This window comes from Protomyctophum parallelum (assembly GCF_964188405.1).
Source record: "Protomyctophum parallelum genome assembly, chromosome: 4".
Lineage (NCBI taxonomy): Eukaryota > Metazoa > Chordata > Actinopteri > Myctophiformes > Myctophidae > Protomyctophum > Protomyctophum parallelum.
In genome coordinates this window covers 15,584,458-15,602,695 of record NC_139700.1, presented here as the reverse complement: position 1 = coordinate 15,602,695, position 18,238 = coordinate 15,584,458, and the positions used below count along the sequence as shown (strand labels likewise).

Below are 18,238 nucleotides of genomic sequence, written 5' to 3'. Positions count from 1 at the left end.
AAACTCCGGTAAACTCCCGAATTGTACCATCACACCTTTATATTACCGTATATTAACTGTATATGCCTGCTAAACTTGAGGTTTACGGGCAAAATACAGTGCCCATAATTGCACGTTAACTCCTCTGTTCATGCAGTGTGACTCAGGGGTGTGTGTTAACACAAATTGCAACGATTCATCACAATTTTTTTATAATGTGATGAATCTAGAGTTGCAATACCCTCCATTGACTCCCCACTCATACAAATTGCTTTTGCGATCTGCTTGTATTAAACTTGTATCCAAGTGTTGGAACTGGAAGCACTCGTTTTTATTAACAGGTCGTGCTGCTGCCTCCTGTATTATGTGCAAATGCTTAACAGGTGGTACGCAGGGCCGTTCAGTGACTTCAACGAGTGCTTCCAAACTCCAACAATTAGAAAAAGAATCACCTGCAGAGAATGTCTTGACAGAAAGTAGCTCATAACATGTTCTACGGTTACGCTCGGCAGATTGAAAGAATAATTCAAGCTTGGCCTACAGCTGCAATGTTGGTGAGTTTAACGTCGTTTAATACAAGCAGGTTATTGCAACTCTCGATTCATCCCATTATTTAAAATTGCTGTGCAAATTGCGGTGTGTTGCGTGCGTGCGTCTTCAATCCAAATGTTGCACATTAAGCTATATCAACTGTGGACCCAGGGGGGCGATTTGTATGAAATGTATACAAATAGCAGAAATACAAGCCCACAACATAGCCAAACAGCCACATAGCCAAACACACACACAGGGCCACACAGCCACACACGCACACTAAAGTAACCAAAAGATTGCCTCTGAGATAGAGTAGAAAAGTAAAATGTATTAAAAATCGGAAATACTCCAGTATTAGGCTAAATAAAAGCTTCATATCACATCACACAAAACAACAATGCTTCTATAACTCCCCGGATGACCCCCAGGGGTCCTTGAGGGAGTTCCAGGGGGTCCCCAGCTAAATGATAGTTTGGAACCAAATGGACCCTAACGGCTCCATTTGGTTCCATTTATACACTCAGAATTAAATAAACATTGATTTTACAATATAAATTGGGGTCTCAGAGATATAAATGACATTAAATGGGGGTCCGTAGATTAATGCATGTCAAACTGGGGGGTCCTTGAAATTAAATCACTGCTAGAGAGCAGTCAAAATATTCATATGGGGGTCCCTGGCATATCTTTTCAATTGGGGGTCCGCTGGCTAATTAGTGTCAATTTGGGGGTCCTTGGTATGAAAAGGTTTGGGAACCACTGATCTAATTAACTATTTGCTGCTACATCAAAGTGAAATTACACGCAATTCCATAAACTAAAATGGTAGGCCTAAGTAGCTAATTAGCTAAGCCAGTCCACCTGCAGTGGTCTTTGAGGGTGGTTCAAGGTGGTCCCCATGCAGCTATGGCGTTTAACCAAATGGATCCTTATTAGATCTTTAACTCGAGATGGAATAAAACCAAATATACAAGTTTGGTTGACGGACCCGTCAAGAGTAAAACAAATATTGTTAAATTCCTTTATCATTACGCTAATTAATTTACCAGAAGTCTACACAATTAGATGTAAAATAATTGTTTGATCAACATGTGCCTGTTATCTCTCCTAATGGTACAAACATCAATACAGCATAGAATGGAAGTAAGTGTGGACAAACAAACTCTTATCCAACGACAACAACATTATCTAGTTTTGGGTATGAGAGTCTAAATGTCATCAAATGGTGGTCCGGGGCTCAAATGGGGAGGGGGGTCTGAGAGGCTAAATCAGAGCTAAATGTCATCAAATGGTGCTCCGTGACTCAAATGCCAAATAAATAAATGGACCCTGATGTGAAAAAGGTAACTGAGCTAAGCTAACAGTAACAACTGCAAACACTCACCTGAGTTTGATCAGCTGGATATAAAGGCCTACTTCTGGTTCCACAGCTTCTTGTAGGCCTAGAGGCGTTTTTTGTTGTCTAGTTTTTCACCAAACTGGTAAAAACACTGACGACTCTCATTAACTCCATGATGTCAATAAAAGTTGCATTCCGAGGTGTTTAATATATTAAAACAAACGGATTGTTGTAACAAACACTGTCTCTGCGGCGTGTGTGGTGGTGTGACCAAAAGCCAAATGTGGCGAGCAAGAGCTGATGACTTAAATACATGCACGTGCGTTATTTTGGATCCCCCCTGCTCAGAACCCCCACTGCAAAGGCGCGCACGCACGCACACACACACACACACACACGCACACACACACACACACACACACACACACACACACACACACACACACACACACACACACACACAAGCTAGTCTATTTTATTGATTTATTTATTTTTGTATATTTTTCATGACAGTATGACTGACTGACGTTATCTGGCTGCATTGAAGTGTAGCCTGCTATGATTAAACTTTTAACGTTTATATTAATTGTTAAAATGTTAGTAGCCTATACCTTTTTTAATTTGATGTATTTATTTTAGGGCTGGGACTCGATTAAATAAATAATTAATTTGAAGCATTGTAATCAACTAATCAAAATTAATCGCATATACATTTTTGACCTGAGAAGCAGTTTTTGGTCAATTAAAACAGATTATGGTATACGAGTGAATATATAGGTGCCGTGCTGCCACACTATCTAAAGAGCGTGCGCCCCCCCCCCCCCCCCTGGACTGGAGTAGCCCCCCAAAAGAGGACTTGTCCGGGCAAAAGAGGACGTATGGTAAACCTAAAAGCGATTGTGGCAACCACACTTTGCAATTTTTCAAAATTGCGACTTTTCTACTTGGTTCCTTCTTCTGTAACGTCCCTTGACTCTAATACAGCCTAACGTCACCAGGCTTTCCACCTCGGAGGAAATACAGCCTACTGAGCCTAGCTGTATTACAAACAGGCATCTCTAAGGACAGCAGGGTCGTGGTCCTTCAAGCGTCCCCGTTGCATAGAAACCATACAATCCAATGCTGTTATTAAGAGCAACCTACTATAGACCCGAAAACGTTTAATATTAACCTGGCCGATAGTCATGATGACTTGCATAACTTTTATAGCGATAGATGATGTTACATCTAGCCGGTGGATTACCGAGTTTTGTCTAGTAGTTACTGCACTTTAAATGGCATCCGTGTTATGCTACCCACCACGACGCTAACCAAATATTAGCTAAATCCAGTTCTTAGTTCCAGGCTTCCAGCTCCAGTGTTACAGGTAAAATACAGATGATCAGTCACTATAATAGATTATATCATATGGTGATGGATTTGGACTACATTCCACGATGCGTTGAGTGACGAACGGGTTAACCAACCCTATCCGATTTTAATGTGAGTTAATACAGTCCAGTGGCAAGCTAATTTAAAGCGTAATCTCGCAGTAAATAGGACGCTAATAAAACTAGCTACTATAACGTTAGCCAATTGACGGATTTCTATTGACAACAAGATAATCCTCAAAGAGAAAGTGAAATGGCCGGAGACCCCAGTAAAATCTCTGAAATGGACCAAGAGAAATATGACGCAGACGAACAAGTGAAGATCATCTGTTTAGGAGACAGTGCTGTTGGTAAATCCAAGTAAGTGTAATCTTACACGTATCGTATACACTCGTTTACATACAGTAACGTCACAAACACTTACAATAATCCAAGCATAACATAGAATGTATTTTTTGGAATAATTAACTGAAGGTTTACAGATAATTCTTGTAGATGAGCAAAAAGTATTAGAACATAGTAGAAACATTGAACATAAGGAACTCAAGTTAGCAGGCTACTAGCCATGGTTCACAACATGTCATGATAATCATGACAGTCATGTTTCAGTAGCTACATGAAAATTGCAATCGTAGTAGGCAAATGTACAAGTTACTAATACTATCCTGTAAATCAGTGATTTTCAACCCTTTTCATATCAAGGTCCATTATTTATACACCATTTGGATGACATTAATTTTAGCCTCTCAGACCCAAAACTAAAGAATATTTTGTTATCGTTGGATACGATTAACGAGTTTGTCCACAATTCCATGCTGTATTGAAGTTGGTACCATTAGGAGAGATAACAGGCAAACTTTGATCAAAATAACAATTATTCTACATTCTCTCTTCTTGTAAATGAAGTAATTAATGCACATGTTTAACAATAATTTAACTCTTGTCTTGAGAGCGTAAAATAAAACAAATTTGTCTAATTTTACACTCAAGAGTTAAAGATCTATGATGGTCCATTTGGTTACCAACTCTCCATCATTTAGCCGGGGACCACCTGGAACCCCCTCAAGGACCACTGGTGGTCCCCGGACGACTAGTTGAAAACCACTGCTGTAGATGTATTATGTTTAGCTTTGTTGACGACTGCCTTTCTCTTCCACATCTAGGTTAATGGAAAGGTTCCTCCTGGATGGATAGTATCCTTTCTCTCATCCAAAACCAGCCACCCATCTGACCACTCAACGCAGCAGCAGATGGGTGGGCCATGTGCATGTTTTCAGAGCATGTTTATTTGAATGATCAATCAAATCGATTGTGCATTGGCTTGAATAAATGGAACTCGTAGAAGTATACTTTATGAATGATTTGAAAGGATATATTTTTTATTTTAGTGTCATGCCACCTCGTGGCCCATACCTCATGGGATTATATGACTTGATATATAATAATTTTCAAGGTATTAAAGGAACAAATTCCGTGACTTTTTTTGTTTTTGTTTGCTACATTAACGTAATTTGTTTTTAAAATAATGTTACAGTATGTTATCAAAGCCCAAAGTCTTAGTGTTTTGCCAATTATTTTGGGACTCACTTTGCAATATCCTCACAGCCCTCAGGTTGTGGGTATTGCTGTGATAAACCTATGACCTCAGATTTATACAATTTATTTATTGGTGCAGTTAGAAAAGTGAATGGATCTGGCAGATAAGACAAAGGTGAGATAAGAGCCTTAACTCTTAATGCAGTCGTCCCCAACAGCTGTCAACATATGCTCTGACGCTCTACAAACACACAGCCAGTGTCGGAAACAAGACTGTCATCGTTGGTGGGTATGATTTTTATTGTCATATTTGCATGTAAAAGCTGCTATAAACCATTTGCCCATGAATTTTCTTTGTAGTCATTATTATAGAGCCGAGGGTGTGCAGTGACATCATCACCATACCCAGAAGTTGTGTGGGAACGCCTACTGAGTTGTTAAAATGAGGCCATTATTGTATTTCTCCCACAGATTTCTGGGACACTGCTGGCCAGGAGAGGTTTCAGAGCATGCATCCTTCCTACTACCATAAAGCACATGCCTGTATCATGGTAACATACATTTCTACTACCATTAATAAACCTGATATTTATACCAACTAAGAGAGATTTTATTTCCTCATGTGGATGACATATAACTGCTACGTGGTGTGTGTGTGTGTGTGTGTGTGTGTGTGTGTGTAAAGCATGACCAGTACCCTCTCCAGTTGGAGAGTATACTGTTATAGTTGATCTCCTGTATACTGCTATTGTTAGTGTTGCGCAGCCAGACAACTATTCCACAATCTCCGAATGCTATATAGAGTCTGGAACTACACCTCCTGAAATCCGAGCAATTGCGTCACCACCATTGAAAACCATTGGTTTTATACATATACATATACATAGTATGTATAACTAGCTCTCAATGATTACGCAATAAAGATGTGGATTAAAGGACCCAATGCCAGAGTGTAATTGGTTTTCGATGGTGACGTAATGACGATATGTTTTAGTGTTGGGAGGATTAAAGGTAATGCTCCTATGTATACATGTATGTAATCTGGCACCACTGCCGTATCAGGCACAATTAGTCATTACGTCATTTCCTGGGGCGGTGCATACGCATCAAAATTGGCGGGGCGGCTGGGACGGTGCATACGAGTCCCGGGCGAAACTAGTACTTGTCCGCTCTGCTTGCACAAGTAATGACAATGCAGGAGTCCTGCAGATATGTGGTCGAAATGCAGGGGAGTCCTGCAGGATCCAGGAGTGTTGGCAGCCCTGGCCCAAGTATCATGCAGGGACCTGCATGATACCTACTGAAAAATGACGCCTGAAACACCTTCTTTGCAACTCCCAACACATTAATCTGACATCAATCCCCTTGCCCTATTTGCATGTCGGGGGTGACGTTGCTTTAGCCCAAATAATAGAAGATTGAAGCAAGATAAAGAACTGAAATTGTGGACAAAACAGGTGGAGCTGCTGGGCTGTCTACAAAGCAGACATAAAACATTTTTCTTTTTCTTTTTCTAAGGTCTTTGACGTCCAAAGGAAGATCACCTATAAAAACCTGGCTAACTGGTACAAGGAACTGAGAGAGTACAGACCAGAGATACCATGTTGTGTGGTCGCCAACAAAATTGATGGTGAGTAGCTTAGCGATGTATCAGTATGGCCCATATATCGGACATTATTTGACTTTTTCTTAGTCAGTATCGGCAAGTGTGCAGCTGATGTATCCCGATTTCAACCGGTCCTCCTTAAGCCAATTTTAATATAGGACGTTAAATATCACAACACATTGTGAGCTTGTAGATCGGCTATTTTAGGAATTTAATAGGTTAAACCTTTTACAAAATATGGGTCAAGAAAGCCATCAATAATCAGTGGTGTTTGTTGTAGAATTGGGCTCAATATTCTTTGAACTGGAGATGTATTCTTTGTGTTGTTGTCTGGTGTCCTTGCAGCTGACTCCAAGATAACACAGAAGAGCTTCAACTTTGCAAAAAAGCAGGGACTTCCTTTCTACTTTGTGTCAGCTGCTGATGGAACTAATGTAGTTAAGGTAAGAATATCGCACACACTCACGCTGTCTCTGTCTCATACAGTACAAAGAGCATATATTGACATTTATTCTAAACACAAGGCAATAATGTCTTTGTGACAACAGATGTTCAGAGAGATGATAAAGCGAGCTGTGGACTACAAACAAAATCCCAGTGACTTCATGGATGAGGTGATGCAGGAACTAGAGGTAAAGTTTTTACCTTCTTCCCATTTCGAAAATGGCATTCAGACACGGCGCATTTCATCACACAGAAGGGGTTTTATTTATCTGTGACTGCAACCCACTTAATGGTTTGTTTACCAGCAAAACATAATTGCACATCAGTCATGCAGTATTTGCCTTTATGAGCGGCCGTCATTTGTATTTAATCTGCTGTTGCCGTTTTGCTCGCAGTAAATATGAGTATATTTTAGTATGATTGTTTTTGTAGGGTGAAGATGTTGGCTTTATGGTAACACGTTGATTAACAAGTCAATGTATTCTCTTTGCTCAACCGTGAGCAGCATGATAAACCTATCTAAACCTGAGACCTGCAGTTTTGTTTTCGCTCTCTTGTGGAAAATAAATGCAGAACATGGCTTTCACATAAGTTAGGTAACTGAAATGTAATTAAACCCTCTGTGTAAAGTAAACTACAGATACTTTTTGACTTGAAACCACATGCGCGTATGTATGAATTTCATTCAGGGTTGCCTCTTGTTCCCATTTTGTAGAACTTTGAGCTGGAGAAGAAGGAAGAGGACTCCGAGACAGCTAATGATGAACTGAAGACGGAAAGTCCAGACTTAATTTGAGTATGTGACCCCACTCATCACTGGATCTGTATATCACATGATGGACACGTTCTCATGGCTGTAGTTGACTGAAGGCTGAGGATAGCATTAGCTTTTGGTTAAGCCAATGTTGTGCACATAAACTTGGGACTCTACGTCTGAGGAATCCTCAGATTCTCTGTGCTTGACTTTATGGATGATCACACTACGTTTGTGTACGTTAGTTTGTTTTTGACCATTACGTCCCTTTATGTGGCTTATCATCCAGGGGAGAATGTGAGGTAAACAGGTAATTATATTTGTATTAGTGAGATTTTCTCTCACTGCTTCCTTAAATCTTGAAGCTAGCTAGTTTATCTGGTTATACAATTATGAACTTGTTAGGTGTTAGTCTCTGAAATGTACTTCAGGTTTATAATATCTATCATCTACAGAAGGGAGGTTGAATGTACCAAATTGTGCAAAAGCAGTAATTTTGTTTGTGTGCTGTGATTATTGAATGTGATGTTGCACACAAAGTGAAGGGAATCTGTGAACGTGAACTCTCTTTGCTTGTGTGTGTGTGTGGAGGGGATATGGGCAGGCAGTGTTTTATGATCAGTGTCCACCGATGAGTGCATTGACAGTAAAATACCACACTTGTGGGCTGCTATTGTTGTATTGGCACTATTGTACAGTTACAATGTTTTATTTTATTAGTAAATGTAACATGAGAACATTTGTGTGAGTATGCGTGTGTGCGTGCGGATCCCTTTGTAAACCTGTGTTAGTGTTCATTTAATTACTACATTGTGTACAACCATTGGGCAACATCTGATTCATTTAAATATCTTGTCTGTATACAAACTAATGAATAAAACTGCACTGGATTGTATATAAAACCTCAACAGATTTAACCACTGTTAAACAGGATAGACAAGGAGTTGACATGTTTTTTTTTTTTATTATAAATTTATTACATAATATAACAAACATATATCTCTGTGGTGAAGATATCCCAGGCAATGTCTCAGACCTTGCCTCTGCAGCCTCACAACCATCCTTACTCTATTTCTATCAACAGCACTCAACTTCTGGTCTTGGAGAGCCTTTCCTACTAGATCTTTGACTTCCTGTTGACCATTAAGAAGTGTTCACTAGTGGTTTTTGAGCGAAAAGCCCTCTGTGCGCTCTCGTCTTTATTATGCCTGATTTCAAGAGGTTGAGAAGGAGAAGAGAGCATGCTGCAAGACAAGGCGGAGTCACTGGCAGCGATAGTTCCACCATTCTAAACTTCACAGTGCAAACAAGGAGAAAATTGACAATGAAAGAAAAACCCCTTTGATGATAAAGAAGTCACTGGTTCCCGGTTGGATCATCGGAGTTCAGTGTATTTTTTTTTTTTCCTTTTAATATGTGTATGTCTTTTAAAAACATTACACCACTCCCTCACTATGTAGATTGTGCTTTGTTGATTAGAAAATAAGATGAATACTTCACGGTAAAAACTCAGAGTGAGTGATGTGTATGTCTGTTACACTTTGTCTGCAAGTGTTTTGCATTGGTGGAGAACTTTACTCATCGGTCCTGCTGGATCTCCATTCCACAGTTCTTTTATTTTCTCTCTCTGAGACAGCACATGCACACACAACTGCGCATATGTTGTGTATATTTGTGTTTCTGCATGTTTGTGTGCGCACACCGGCACACGTGTTGCCAGTAAGACAAGCTTGTGTAAATCACCTTCACAGTTAAACCAAGCAATTGTGATACTCAAAATGTAAATAGAAATGTTAAATGCAAAGCTCATAAAATCAGGATTCTCAGGTTATATATATCTCTCTATATATTTGTTTCCTTTTATAAAACTTAAAAATGACTGTATTGTCACCTTAAAAGGTGCTGTACATACAGTGGAGGATCTAACGAATGTCTGTAGTTCTCAAGATTTCCAGGAGATGGCACCATATTATTGAGTCTAAACAGCTCAAGAACGTTGATAACTAAGGTAGTCCTAAAGCAAAAGAACAAAACCCCAAAAATATACAGTTAAAAGTTTAGGATCTTTTTTGGCACATTTTACCCCCCCCCCCACCCCTCATTTTGCTCTCAACCTTTTCAAATCAATCTCACGAAGCATATACTGTACCCCAAAACTCACAAATGTAAAGTCTGAAAAAGGAAAAAGGAGTCCAGCCATATAGTGGAGAGGGAGTAGCACAAGATACGTCTGGAGGCTATGAAATAAACCTGGCAATGCTGCATCATCACAGTTAGTTGGGTTGATGCTTTTCAATAGGCCTACCCTTGTTATAATTTCCCAACTCTCATAATTATCTCTCTCTCTCGGGATGTTATGGAAGGGTAGTCCATACGTTGAGGGAGAAACAGCTTGATAGAACATAAATTACTGTGGGGCCATGATGTCCTATCTCCCTTTCTGCAGTGCTACATTGCTAATTGCTATACTATCGCTTTACTATAATACTATTTAGTAATGCCAAATTACTTTTAGTAATGTAGCCTATGTCCTGTATGTCCGAAAGTTTAGTAGCTACTAAATAGTACATAGTACTAACATTTGCGCTGGCGGCAAACGTGTGTAGTAGCTCAGGTGCTTTCTTGACCTCTTGACATACGTCCGAACTAAGTGAGAGACAACTTCTATAGGCTACTAAACAGTAAGCTGAAAATAGCATAGGCCTATTGTGTTTCGGACAAACAACCAAACATGCAGCCATATATGCCAAATTTATAACCGATCTACAAGCTCACAATGCATCACATCCTTGAGATGTTGTGATCTTGTAAGTCAGCATTTTTTTGTATAAATCTATAAATCACTCCATTCACTCAAAGGGACAGAGGGGAATGAAGGGGTCGCAGATGCAATTAATGTGGGTTTGGACAAATGGGTGGCTTTTTATGCTAGCACCTTGTTTTGTGCAAATAATCCCCTAGTTCATAGTTCAGAGTTCAAAGGTTCAAGAGTCTATAGAAAGAATAAAATCTTCTCACCTTGTCCACAGGTGGTTAACTATGCATATATGCCAAACATTCATATATATATATATCTATATACTTTTTGTTTTTCCAAAAATTTATATGAAATCTATCATATATACATTTGCTTGTGATTAATATAAAAAAGCAAATATTTGTTGTTTCTTCATATTTACATGTGTTAAGTACCTATCGAATGGACTATATATATATATATATATATATATATATATATTTATTTATTTTGTTTTGTTTTTTCTGCTGTTTGATTAATGTTCACTCTAAAATTCAAATGAGTGAAAGATAAAAGTATCACGTTCCACAAGCTACAAAAATCTACCCACAGTGTAGGAGGGTAAATAACAAATCAACCACCAAAAAGAAAGTAAAAACAAAAAAAAGGGAAAAAGTACAGCAAAAATTTTAAAAGAAAATGCCCCAAATGAGTACGGTGTTCAAAGTAAAATTAAGTCAGTGAGGTCAACACAGTGAGTGCTATTCCTACAACCCAGAACCAAGACACCACATCAACAGTTAGGCTACTGTATTGCGTGCTTTTCCAAAACCACTTACAGAAGGATTTCCTGTAATATTGGTGTCTACCTGGGCTTACAGATAATTAAAAATAACTATTAAGCATCAAATGCTCCGCTGTTGCATGAATAAAACTCACTGTCAGCAGGGGCTACTCGTGCAATACAATTGTAGATTTTGTATTGTTAAGACCTCACAGAAGAGACCCCATCCCCAGAGCCTGTTGAATTGCAGATGCACTTCTACAGTTTCAGAAAGGCACAGGCTGTTAGCTCCTTTAAACCCTGTTCGAGATCTTTTTTTTTGTAAGATACGAGGAAAAAGCTTCAAATTCAGAAAGAAATGTGAAGGTTTCTTTGAAAATGTTGACGCAATATTTTGTTTGGCTTGGTTCACGCTTATATTATTCATCAGTGAAACATGTTTTTTGTTTTGTTCCAGTAAAAATGTGTTATGAAATAGTACCATAAGTTGTCTTTTTGTTATCAGTGATAAGAGACACATTTGTCCCTCCTGTTTTCACTATAACAGACGTTGTGGTCTGAGTGAGACAGCATGATAAATAGTTGCAGGGATGGAAATTTCGTCTGGCCCTTTTCAGACTGAGGTTGCACAGCGGGAAAAAGGGCCCCTAGTCAGAATTTTGAATGGAGTCTAACAGCAAAGGTAGTAAAATAGCAGCCAAAATGCTCTCACGCCATTCCCCAAATCCCCATGGGTTCCATCCCTGAGGTAAACAAATAGGCTTAAGGTGGAGAGCCTTTTTTACCGATTTACTGAAAATTCCCCAATGTGTTGAGGTTGGATGAAAAACAAAGTTAGGGGTGAGAGGGGGGAGTGGCGTTTCTGAGATCTGTAGCCGAGGCAAGAGGGATGGTCACCGACTGGGGTCCCGGCCTCACATTGTGGGATGCCCTTTAAGTACGAAGGAAGACCGCAAGAAAAAATTAGAAAAACAACCAAACAAACATATGACTCTCTTTCCGAGACATGATGCAACTTGTCATGCTACTGTTCGGGAAAGGATGACTGGTAAGGAAAAGGTCATTAACAGTTGATCTTGTATATATTTATATATAATACCGTGTATTGTTTTTAGTAAAGTTGTATACCTAGGACAAAAAAAATCCATTTTCATATATCTATATACTTTTTTCTGTCAAATATATATGTATATAATTGGTAGAAATGAGTAAATTATTGATGGAATAAATTTAAAGTTTTCTCTCTCCCGTCTATATTAGAAACAGAAGACAGGCGCAGGTTTATTTATTACATTATTCCTTCTTTGCGACATTGTGTCTTTTCTTCTGAAAGCTATTTTGATACATACATTTATATTATATTATATCATATCTATCTAGAATATTTCCCTTTGGAAAACCAAAAAAATCTAATTGATTATGAAAAAAGCCACTAGTGTTGGTTGAACATTCTCCAAATATAATAAGATAGCACAGTCTGTCCGTTGGTGGGGTCCAAGGTGGAGGAGGGAAGGAGATATTCTTTCCTGTGGTCTCAAGTTTGCGGCTCTCCACCTTTTTGGGGTTGGAGGAGGGGGGTGGGGTGGCAGGAGGGGCACTCAAATGGCCCCCTCCACTTCACCCCCCACCGAGTTAAAAACAACAGCGGGTGGAAAGAGGGGACAACCCGCTGGAGCTGTTTCAGTACTAAAGTCTGTAGTCCTGTGTTCATCGTTGTTGATCTGTGTAGAAAGATTTTGAGAAGGCAACTGAACTCTCTGTTTGGGAGAAGACGACTCCTTCTCCCTCCTCCTTTTATACTGGGGCTGTGTAAGGCTTCCGAGGCCCACGAGATGGGAGGGACAGAGGTAGAAAGGAGGGGGAGGCTCAGTGGGAGAATTCGTGAATGTCATTGGCGAGGCAAGGGCAAGCGACGAAAACGTTCGCAAATCAAATGGGGCCGAGGCTCATGCAATTAACCTCCGCAAAGAGAGACCAGCACCTTGTCCAAAGGGCTGATCTGATTGGCTGCAAGCAATAAGGGGAGGGCAGACACTAAAGGTAACGTATTGATTCCTCCACTCAGAATTCAGTGCGGTACTGAGTGTGGGGCATTGCAATGTGGAATGAAAAGTAAAGGTTGAATGTAAAGGTTCTGGCGAAGACCAAAGGAAAATGTATGCAATGCGAGGGCATTAGCATACAGCCAGTGTAATATATTTTTCTTTCCCCTTCTGATCAACTCCCCCCCTCTCTCTCTCCCTTGTTTCTTCATGCCCCCTCACCCGCTTGTCCTCCTCCCTTGCATCTCAGGGCAGGCGTCAGCTCTCCAGCAGCAGTTTGAGTGCTCGTTCGATGTTCATGCGGTGTCCCACGCGCGTTACCCCCAGTTCCGCAAAGTCGTCCTTGGTAAGGGCCGGGAGGTGGGAGCCTTCGATCTCGTGCTCCTGGAAGCCAAGCCTGTGCTCTCCCAGGTTGATGCTCTCCAGCCAGTCGCCAACGTCATACTTGTTCCACAGATGGAGGGGCTTCTGGTGGAAGGGCCTGAGGGCCAGCAGAGGCGACCCCAACCCGGGGGAGTGCGAGGGGGACGGCGACGGAGACCGAGAGCGTGCGCTGGAGCTCCTCATGACGAAGCGAACCTCTTTGGGCTCATGGGGCAGGCTGAGGCTGGAGGACTTGAGGATCGTGTGGGGAGGCGTGGTGGGGGAGGTCGGCAGGGCGAAGCCTGGGAGTCGTCCGAGGGGGTCGCCCCGGTCAGGGGAGCCTGGACTGGGCGTGCGGCGGGTGACGGGGTAGCGGCTGCCTGGGCGGATGGTGTAGGTGGTGCCATAACTTCTCTGTGAAATGGTGTGGAGCTCTCCTAGGCTGCTGAAAAGTCTGTCGGGAAAACAAAAGAAGAGAAGCAGAAGGAGTGTTTTGAGGAAAGCAGGCAGGCAGAGGAAAGAAAGGGGCAATAAAGTGAAAGCGAGTAAATTGTGAAGTCAGAAGGAGAGATGACAGAGAAAGAAAAGAAAGGAGAAAATTATTAGCATGTGATATAACTCATACACTTCCATATGCAGACTGCTGTGATGTCTTCAAACATCAGTATGTTGGCCAAAAGTTAGTGACTGTTACCACGCTATTCTCAATCTCACAGCAACAAAGAAGCAAGCTTTGTTAGGTGGTTGGAACATTACAATGCAAAGGTCAGGCCTTGACTTGGATATCTCAACACAAATAAAGCTCTAATCTGGGACTTTCCTCCATTATCCATATGGGCCATTGAGTAAGGTTACATAATGCTGAACTGCACATCTTTACCATGGTTTGACACTCTCCACATAATGACATTTTTGACAAGCGAGGAACTCCGAGGTAGTGTCTTATCTGCTTGCTATGGCAGATGCAAGGAAAAGACCATTCCTTCAAGGTCTACAATAAAAAACAAGTCTCAAGCTATTATGTGATAATAGCTGGTATCGGATTGGAGCATAGACTTGCGTACTCGCCAATATCAGCATTTTAGGCAGTATCAGAGGCATTTTCAATACTGATATCAGAACAAATCCACTTACTGTAACTATAGTCTACTTTTCATGCTGACATGCGTATAGCATTTGAGTTCACTGGCCATTTAAAATTCCATAGACAATCAGGAACTGGGCCCTGACAACCTATTCACGATATTGCCACCTTGCCAGCAAGGTGCTAACTAGGTGCAACTTCCAACTCCAGCACAAAAAAATCATCTGCAAGGTATTTCTTGACAGGGAGTAGCTCGTAACATGTCTGTGGTGGAATTATATTAAACAAACACATTGCAGATAGAAAGAGGATAATTCAAGCTTTCCGTACAGCTGCAATGTCGGTGAGTTTGACTTTATTTAATACAATTAGATAGGACTTTTCTGTTTGGATGAATGGGCTGTCTATGGAAAGTTGCACCTAGTTAGCACCTTGCTGGCAAGATGGCAGCTGTGTGCATATCGTCAATGGTGGAATTAAGTTGGACCTGTGGAAACTACTTATTGGCTTAACTAAACTATACTTTCCTAACTGGATACTTTGACTTCAAAATTATACAATCCCTTATTTTCCTCAGTTCAGTTTTTGACCGCTAAGAAGTATGCACCTTCACATGGTGCAAACCTGGAGAGACAGCTGCACTTTAGCAAACAACTCCTGTGCTCTGAACACACACACAAGCACAGATGGCCACACTCCATGCAAACATAAGACAATATTGACACTATCTAAAATGGCTAAGAAAGGGTAGAATTCTACGGTAAACTAGGCATGCAGGGGGTTGGAGTTTAAACATACCTTGTCATTCTATAAGGAAAATGACAGATATGTCTTTCCATGAGAGAGAACTGACAGAAGTGTTGTGACAGTAACAGCTCTGTCTTAACACTGCAGTGTAAGTGCTCCAGTCATACCTCTGGTAATCCAAAGTTCAACGCATATCACACATTAATGCTGGTTAATTTACTTTTTAAACCTGCTCTGGAATGTAGCTAATGTACTGCATGTCATGGAGACCTTCACTGCTATTAACCGCATTCACATGATGCAATGATATTTCTGACCAATTCCACCTGACCTTTCTACAGCATGAAGAGGAGCAGACCAACGGTCATACAAAGGCCACTGTAGATACTACACTGGGAAATTTGACTTTAACACGTTGCTCCTGTTATTTCCACAAGGACCACCATACAGTGCATATACTGTACACATCGTTTTACATCCCCTTCCATCGTCTGGCACTGTAGTGGAAATGACAGGAGCATGAATCAGCACAGAAGGCCAATAGTCTACTAATGCACTAATGTTTCCCAAACACTGGGTCGGGACCCATTTGTGGGTCGCGGACACATTTTTATGGGTCCCTTCATTTATGTATTTTTTCATACATTTATTTTTTAATTATTATTTCAAAACATTTTCAAAAAACATTCCCAAAAAATGTATTTGTCATGAATTAAAAACAAATTCAATGTTTTGTTTGTTTTTTAAATTTTATGAAGAAATCGAAGAAATTCCATAAATTAGAAAACAAATTAATTTAATTAATTAGAAGTGAAAATAGGCGATCTACAAACTCACAACACGGCACAAAGCTTGTGATCTGCTATTTTCACTAGCTTGGGTCCTGAGGAGACATAAAAGTTATCTTTTGGGTCACGGGCTAAAAAGTTTGGGAACCACTGTACTAATGCACTGATGGTGAACAGATAGAGGGGTCAGCCTCGTGGAGGAAAGGGATGGGTTTTAGAGGAGTGCAATGACAGCAGTGTCTGGCTGGGTGCAGGCAGGGAAGAGGAGGGAAGACAGATGCAGTAGTTTTTTGTACAATGGGGCTCTATGCACACAGAATAACTCCCAGAATGAGGGCCCCTTCCCTACTTCCTTCACAGGTGTTACCGGTGATACTAATTAAGGCTCTGTTCCACTTAGTGTACAGTGGTTCTCAAACCTTTTAATTTCAAGGACCCCATACCTCTGAGAGTGTATACAATTGGAACCAAATGGTCCATTTGGTTCCAATTGTACACTCTCAGAGTTACAGACCCGTACGGGGCCATTTGGAACCCACTCAAGTGTAGCAGAGTGTTTCCGGTGATCCAACATGCACATTAGCAGCACCCTGACTCTGTTTGACCAGAATGGAACACAGCCTTCATTAGCATCATCGGTAACACCTGTGAAGGAAGAAGGGCAGGGGCCGAAGTCCTTTCCAAAATGGTGTGTGTGCATAGAGCCCATTGACTGAGCCATATTCATCATTCATGCACATGTATGTGAGTGAGTGCAAGTGATGTGTGCGTGCGTGTGTCACAACAAGTGATGTGTCCTTGGAAAAGCGAGGTGGGATGGTACGCAGGTGGCTATAGGCAGGTCGTAGGCTTGGGTTGTGGTCAGATGGTGGAGAGGAGCGGGCGTATACGGTATGTGAGATGAGCTCCATGCGCACTTACACAGTTGTCCCGCCCTCCTGGGCACACAGTCAGTTCTAGACCAATCAGATCAGAGCAGCAGGGCGGAGCATGCAAGGTGAGACACAGAGAGAGAGAGAGAGCGAGAGAGAGAGAGAGCAATGGGAGAGAATGTTAGCATCACTCCATGAAATGCAGCCTGCCAGCCATACTTGCGATCTGCCTCAGTCAAACTCTGCTATCCATGTCATGCCTATGGTGTGTGTGTGTGTGTGTGTGTGTGTGTGTGTGTGTGTGTGTCTGTATATGCATGTGAAGGAATGAATGTGTACTGTATGTATGTGATTGTACATGCATGAGTGCGTGCGTACGTGCGTGCTTGCGTGTGTGCCTGCATCTGTCTACATGCATTTGAGCACGGACAGTATGTGTTTGGCATGTCAGTGATAGCAGAGAAGACTGCAGCACTGGCAGGTCTGACCAGCAGGCAGCATGAGAGAGAAATGAGCACACTGGTCACATGTCATACACTTCACCAGACAATGAACACACACACACGCACGCACGCACGCACGCACACACACACACACACACACACACACACACACACACACACACACACACACACACACACACACACACACACACACACACACACACACACACACACACACACACACACACACACACACACACTAATATGAAAACAAAACAAAACAAAAATGTGGTGGCTAATGTTCCCTGGCGTCATTCCAATAGGTTTCAATATATTACATCAGATCGTGATATTAACATAGACTGAGGATATGGGCTAAATGTCTTATTTTGTAATGCCAAAAGGGGAGAAAAACAGCCAGGGACCATTACTATCCATAACACGCAAAAACAAAAACTTATCCAAATGAAAGAAACTTGAGCAAATGAAAAGGACAGAGCAAAAGAACAAAAAACAAAAATCAAAAAACAAAATAAGAACCACACGGTTCTGAACGGGATAAAGCTATGATACATACAGTAGCACATAAGATTATGGATATGAAAGGGACATACAATACAGTAGCATGATGCTAATGTGTTTCAATGGGAAAGAAGGTGGATGGATGGATGGAGGGAGGGAGGGAGGGGTGTGAAGTAAAAATGAATGACATAAAATCATCACAGTTCAGAGTGCTGGGATGCTTCTGCTGTGTGCGAGGTGCTTGCGTGGGTGAGCAGATACAGAAAGAGGGAGAGAATATGGTTTGCATAGTTG

General features: G+C 41.2%; 2 protein-coding genes across 2 annotated transcripts in view; one reads left to right on the top strand and one right to left on the bottom strand.

Moving 5' to 3' along the window:
• The first annotated feature begins 2,967 nt into the window (after nt 1-2,967).
• Nucleotides 2,968-10,614, top strand: rabl2 (RAB, member of RAS oncogene family-like 2). The gene is made up of 8 exons (XM_083764080.1): nt 2,968-3,582; nt 4,386-4,415; nt 4,964-5,043; nt 5,230-5,309; nt 6,277-6,388; nt 6,710-6,807; nt 6,913-6,996; nt 7,524-10,614. Exons 1-8 carry the CDS (start codon nt 3,476-3,478, stop codon nt 7,602-7,604), a joined length of 672 nt encoding a protein of 223 aa, XP_083620206.1. The 5' UTR covers nt 2,968-3,475; the 3' UTR covers nt 7,605-10,614.
• A 538-nt stretch (nt 10,615-11,152) lies between these two features.
• shank3a (SH3 and multiple ankyrin repeat domains 3a) overlaps nt 11,153-18,238 on the bottom strand; it is a gene marked incomplete at its 5' end in the record, with an annotated part of 286,471 nt that continues 279,385 nt past the window's right edge. The window contains one exon of the mRNA XM_083764211.1: nt 11,153-13,942. Coding sequence (XP_083620337.1) covers nt 13,384-13,942 — 559 coding nt within the window. The 3' untranslated portion in view covers nt 11,153-13,383. The remainder of the gene's footprint in view (nt 13,943-18,238) is intronic.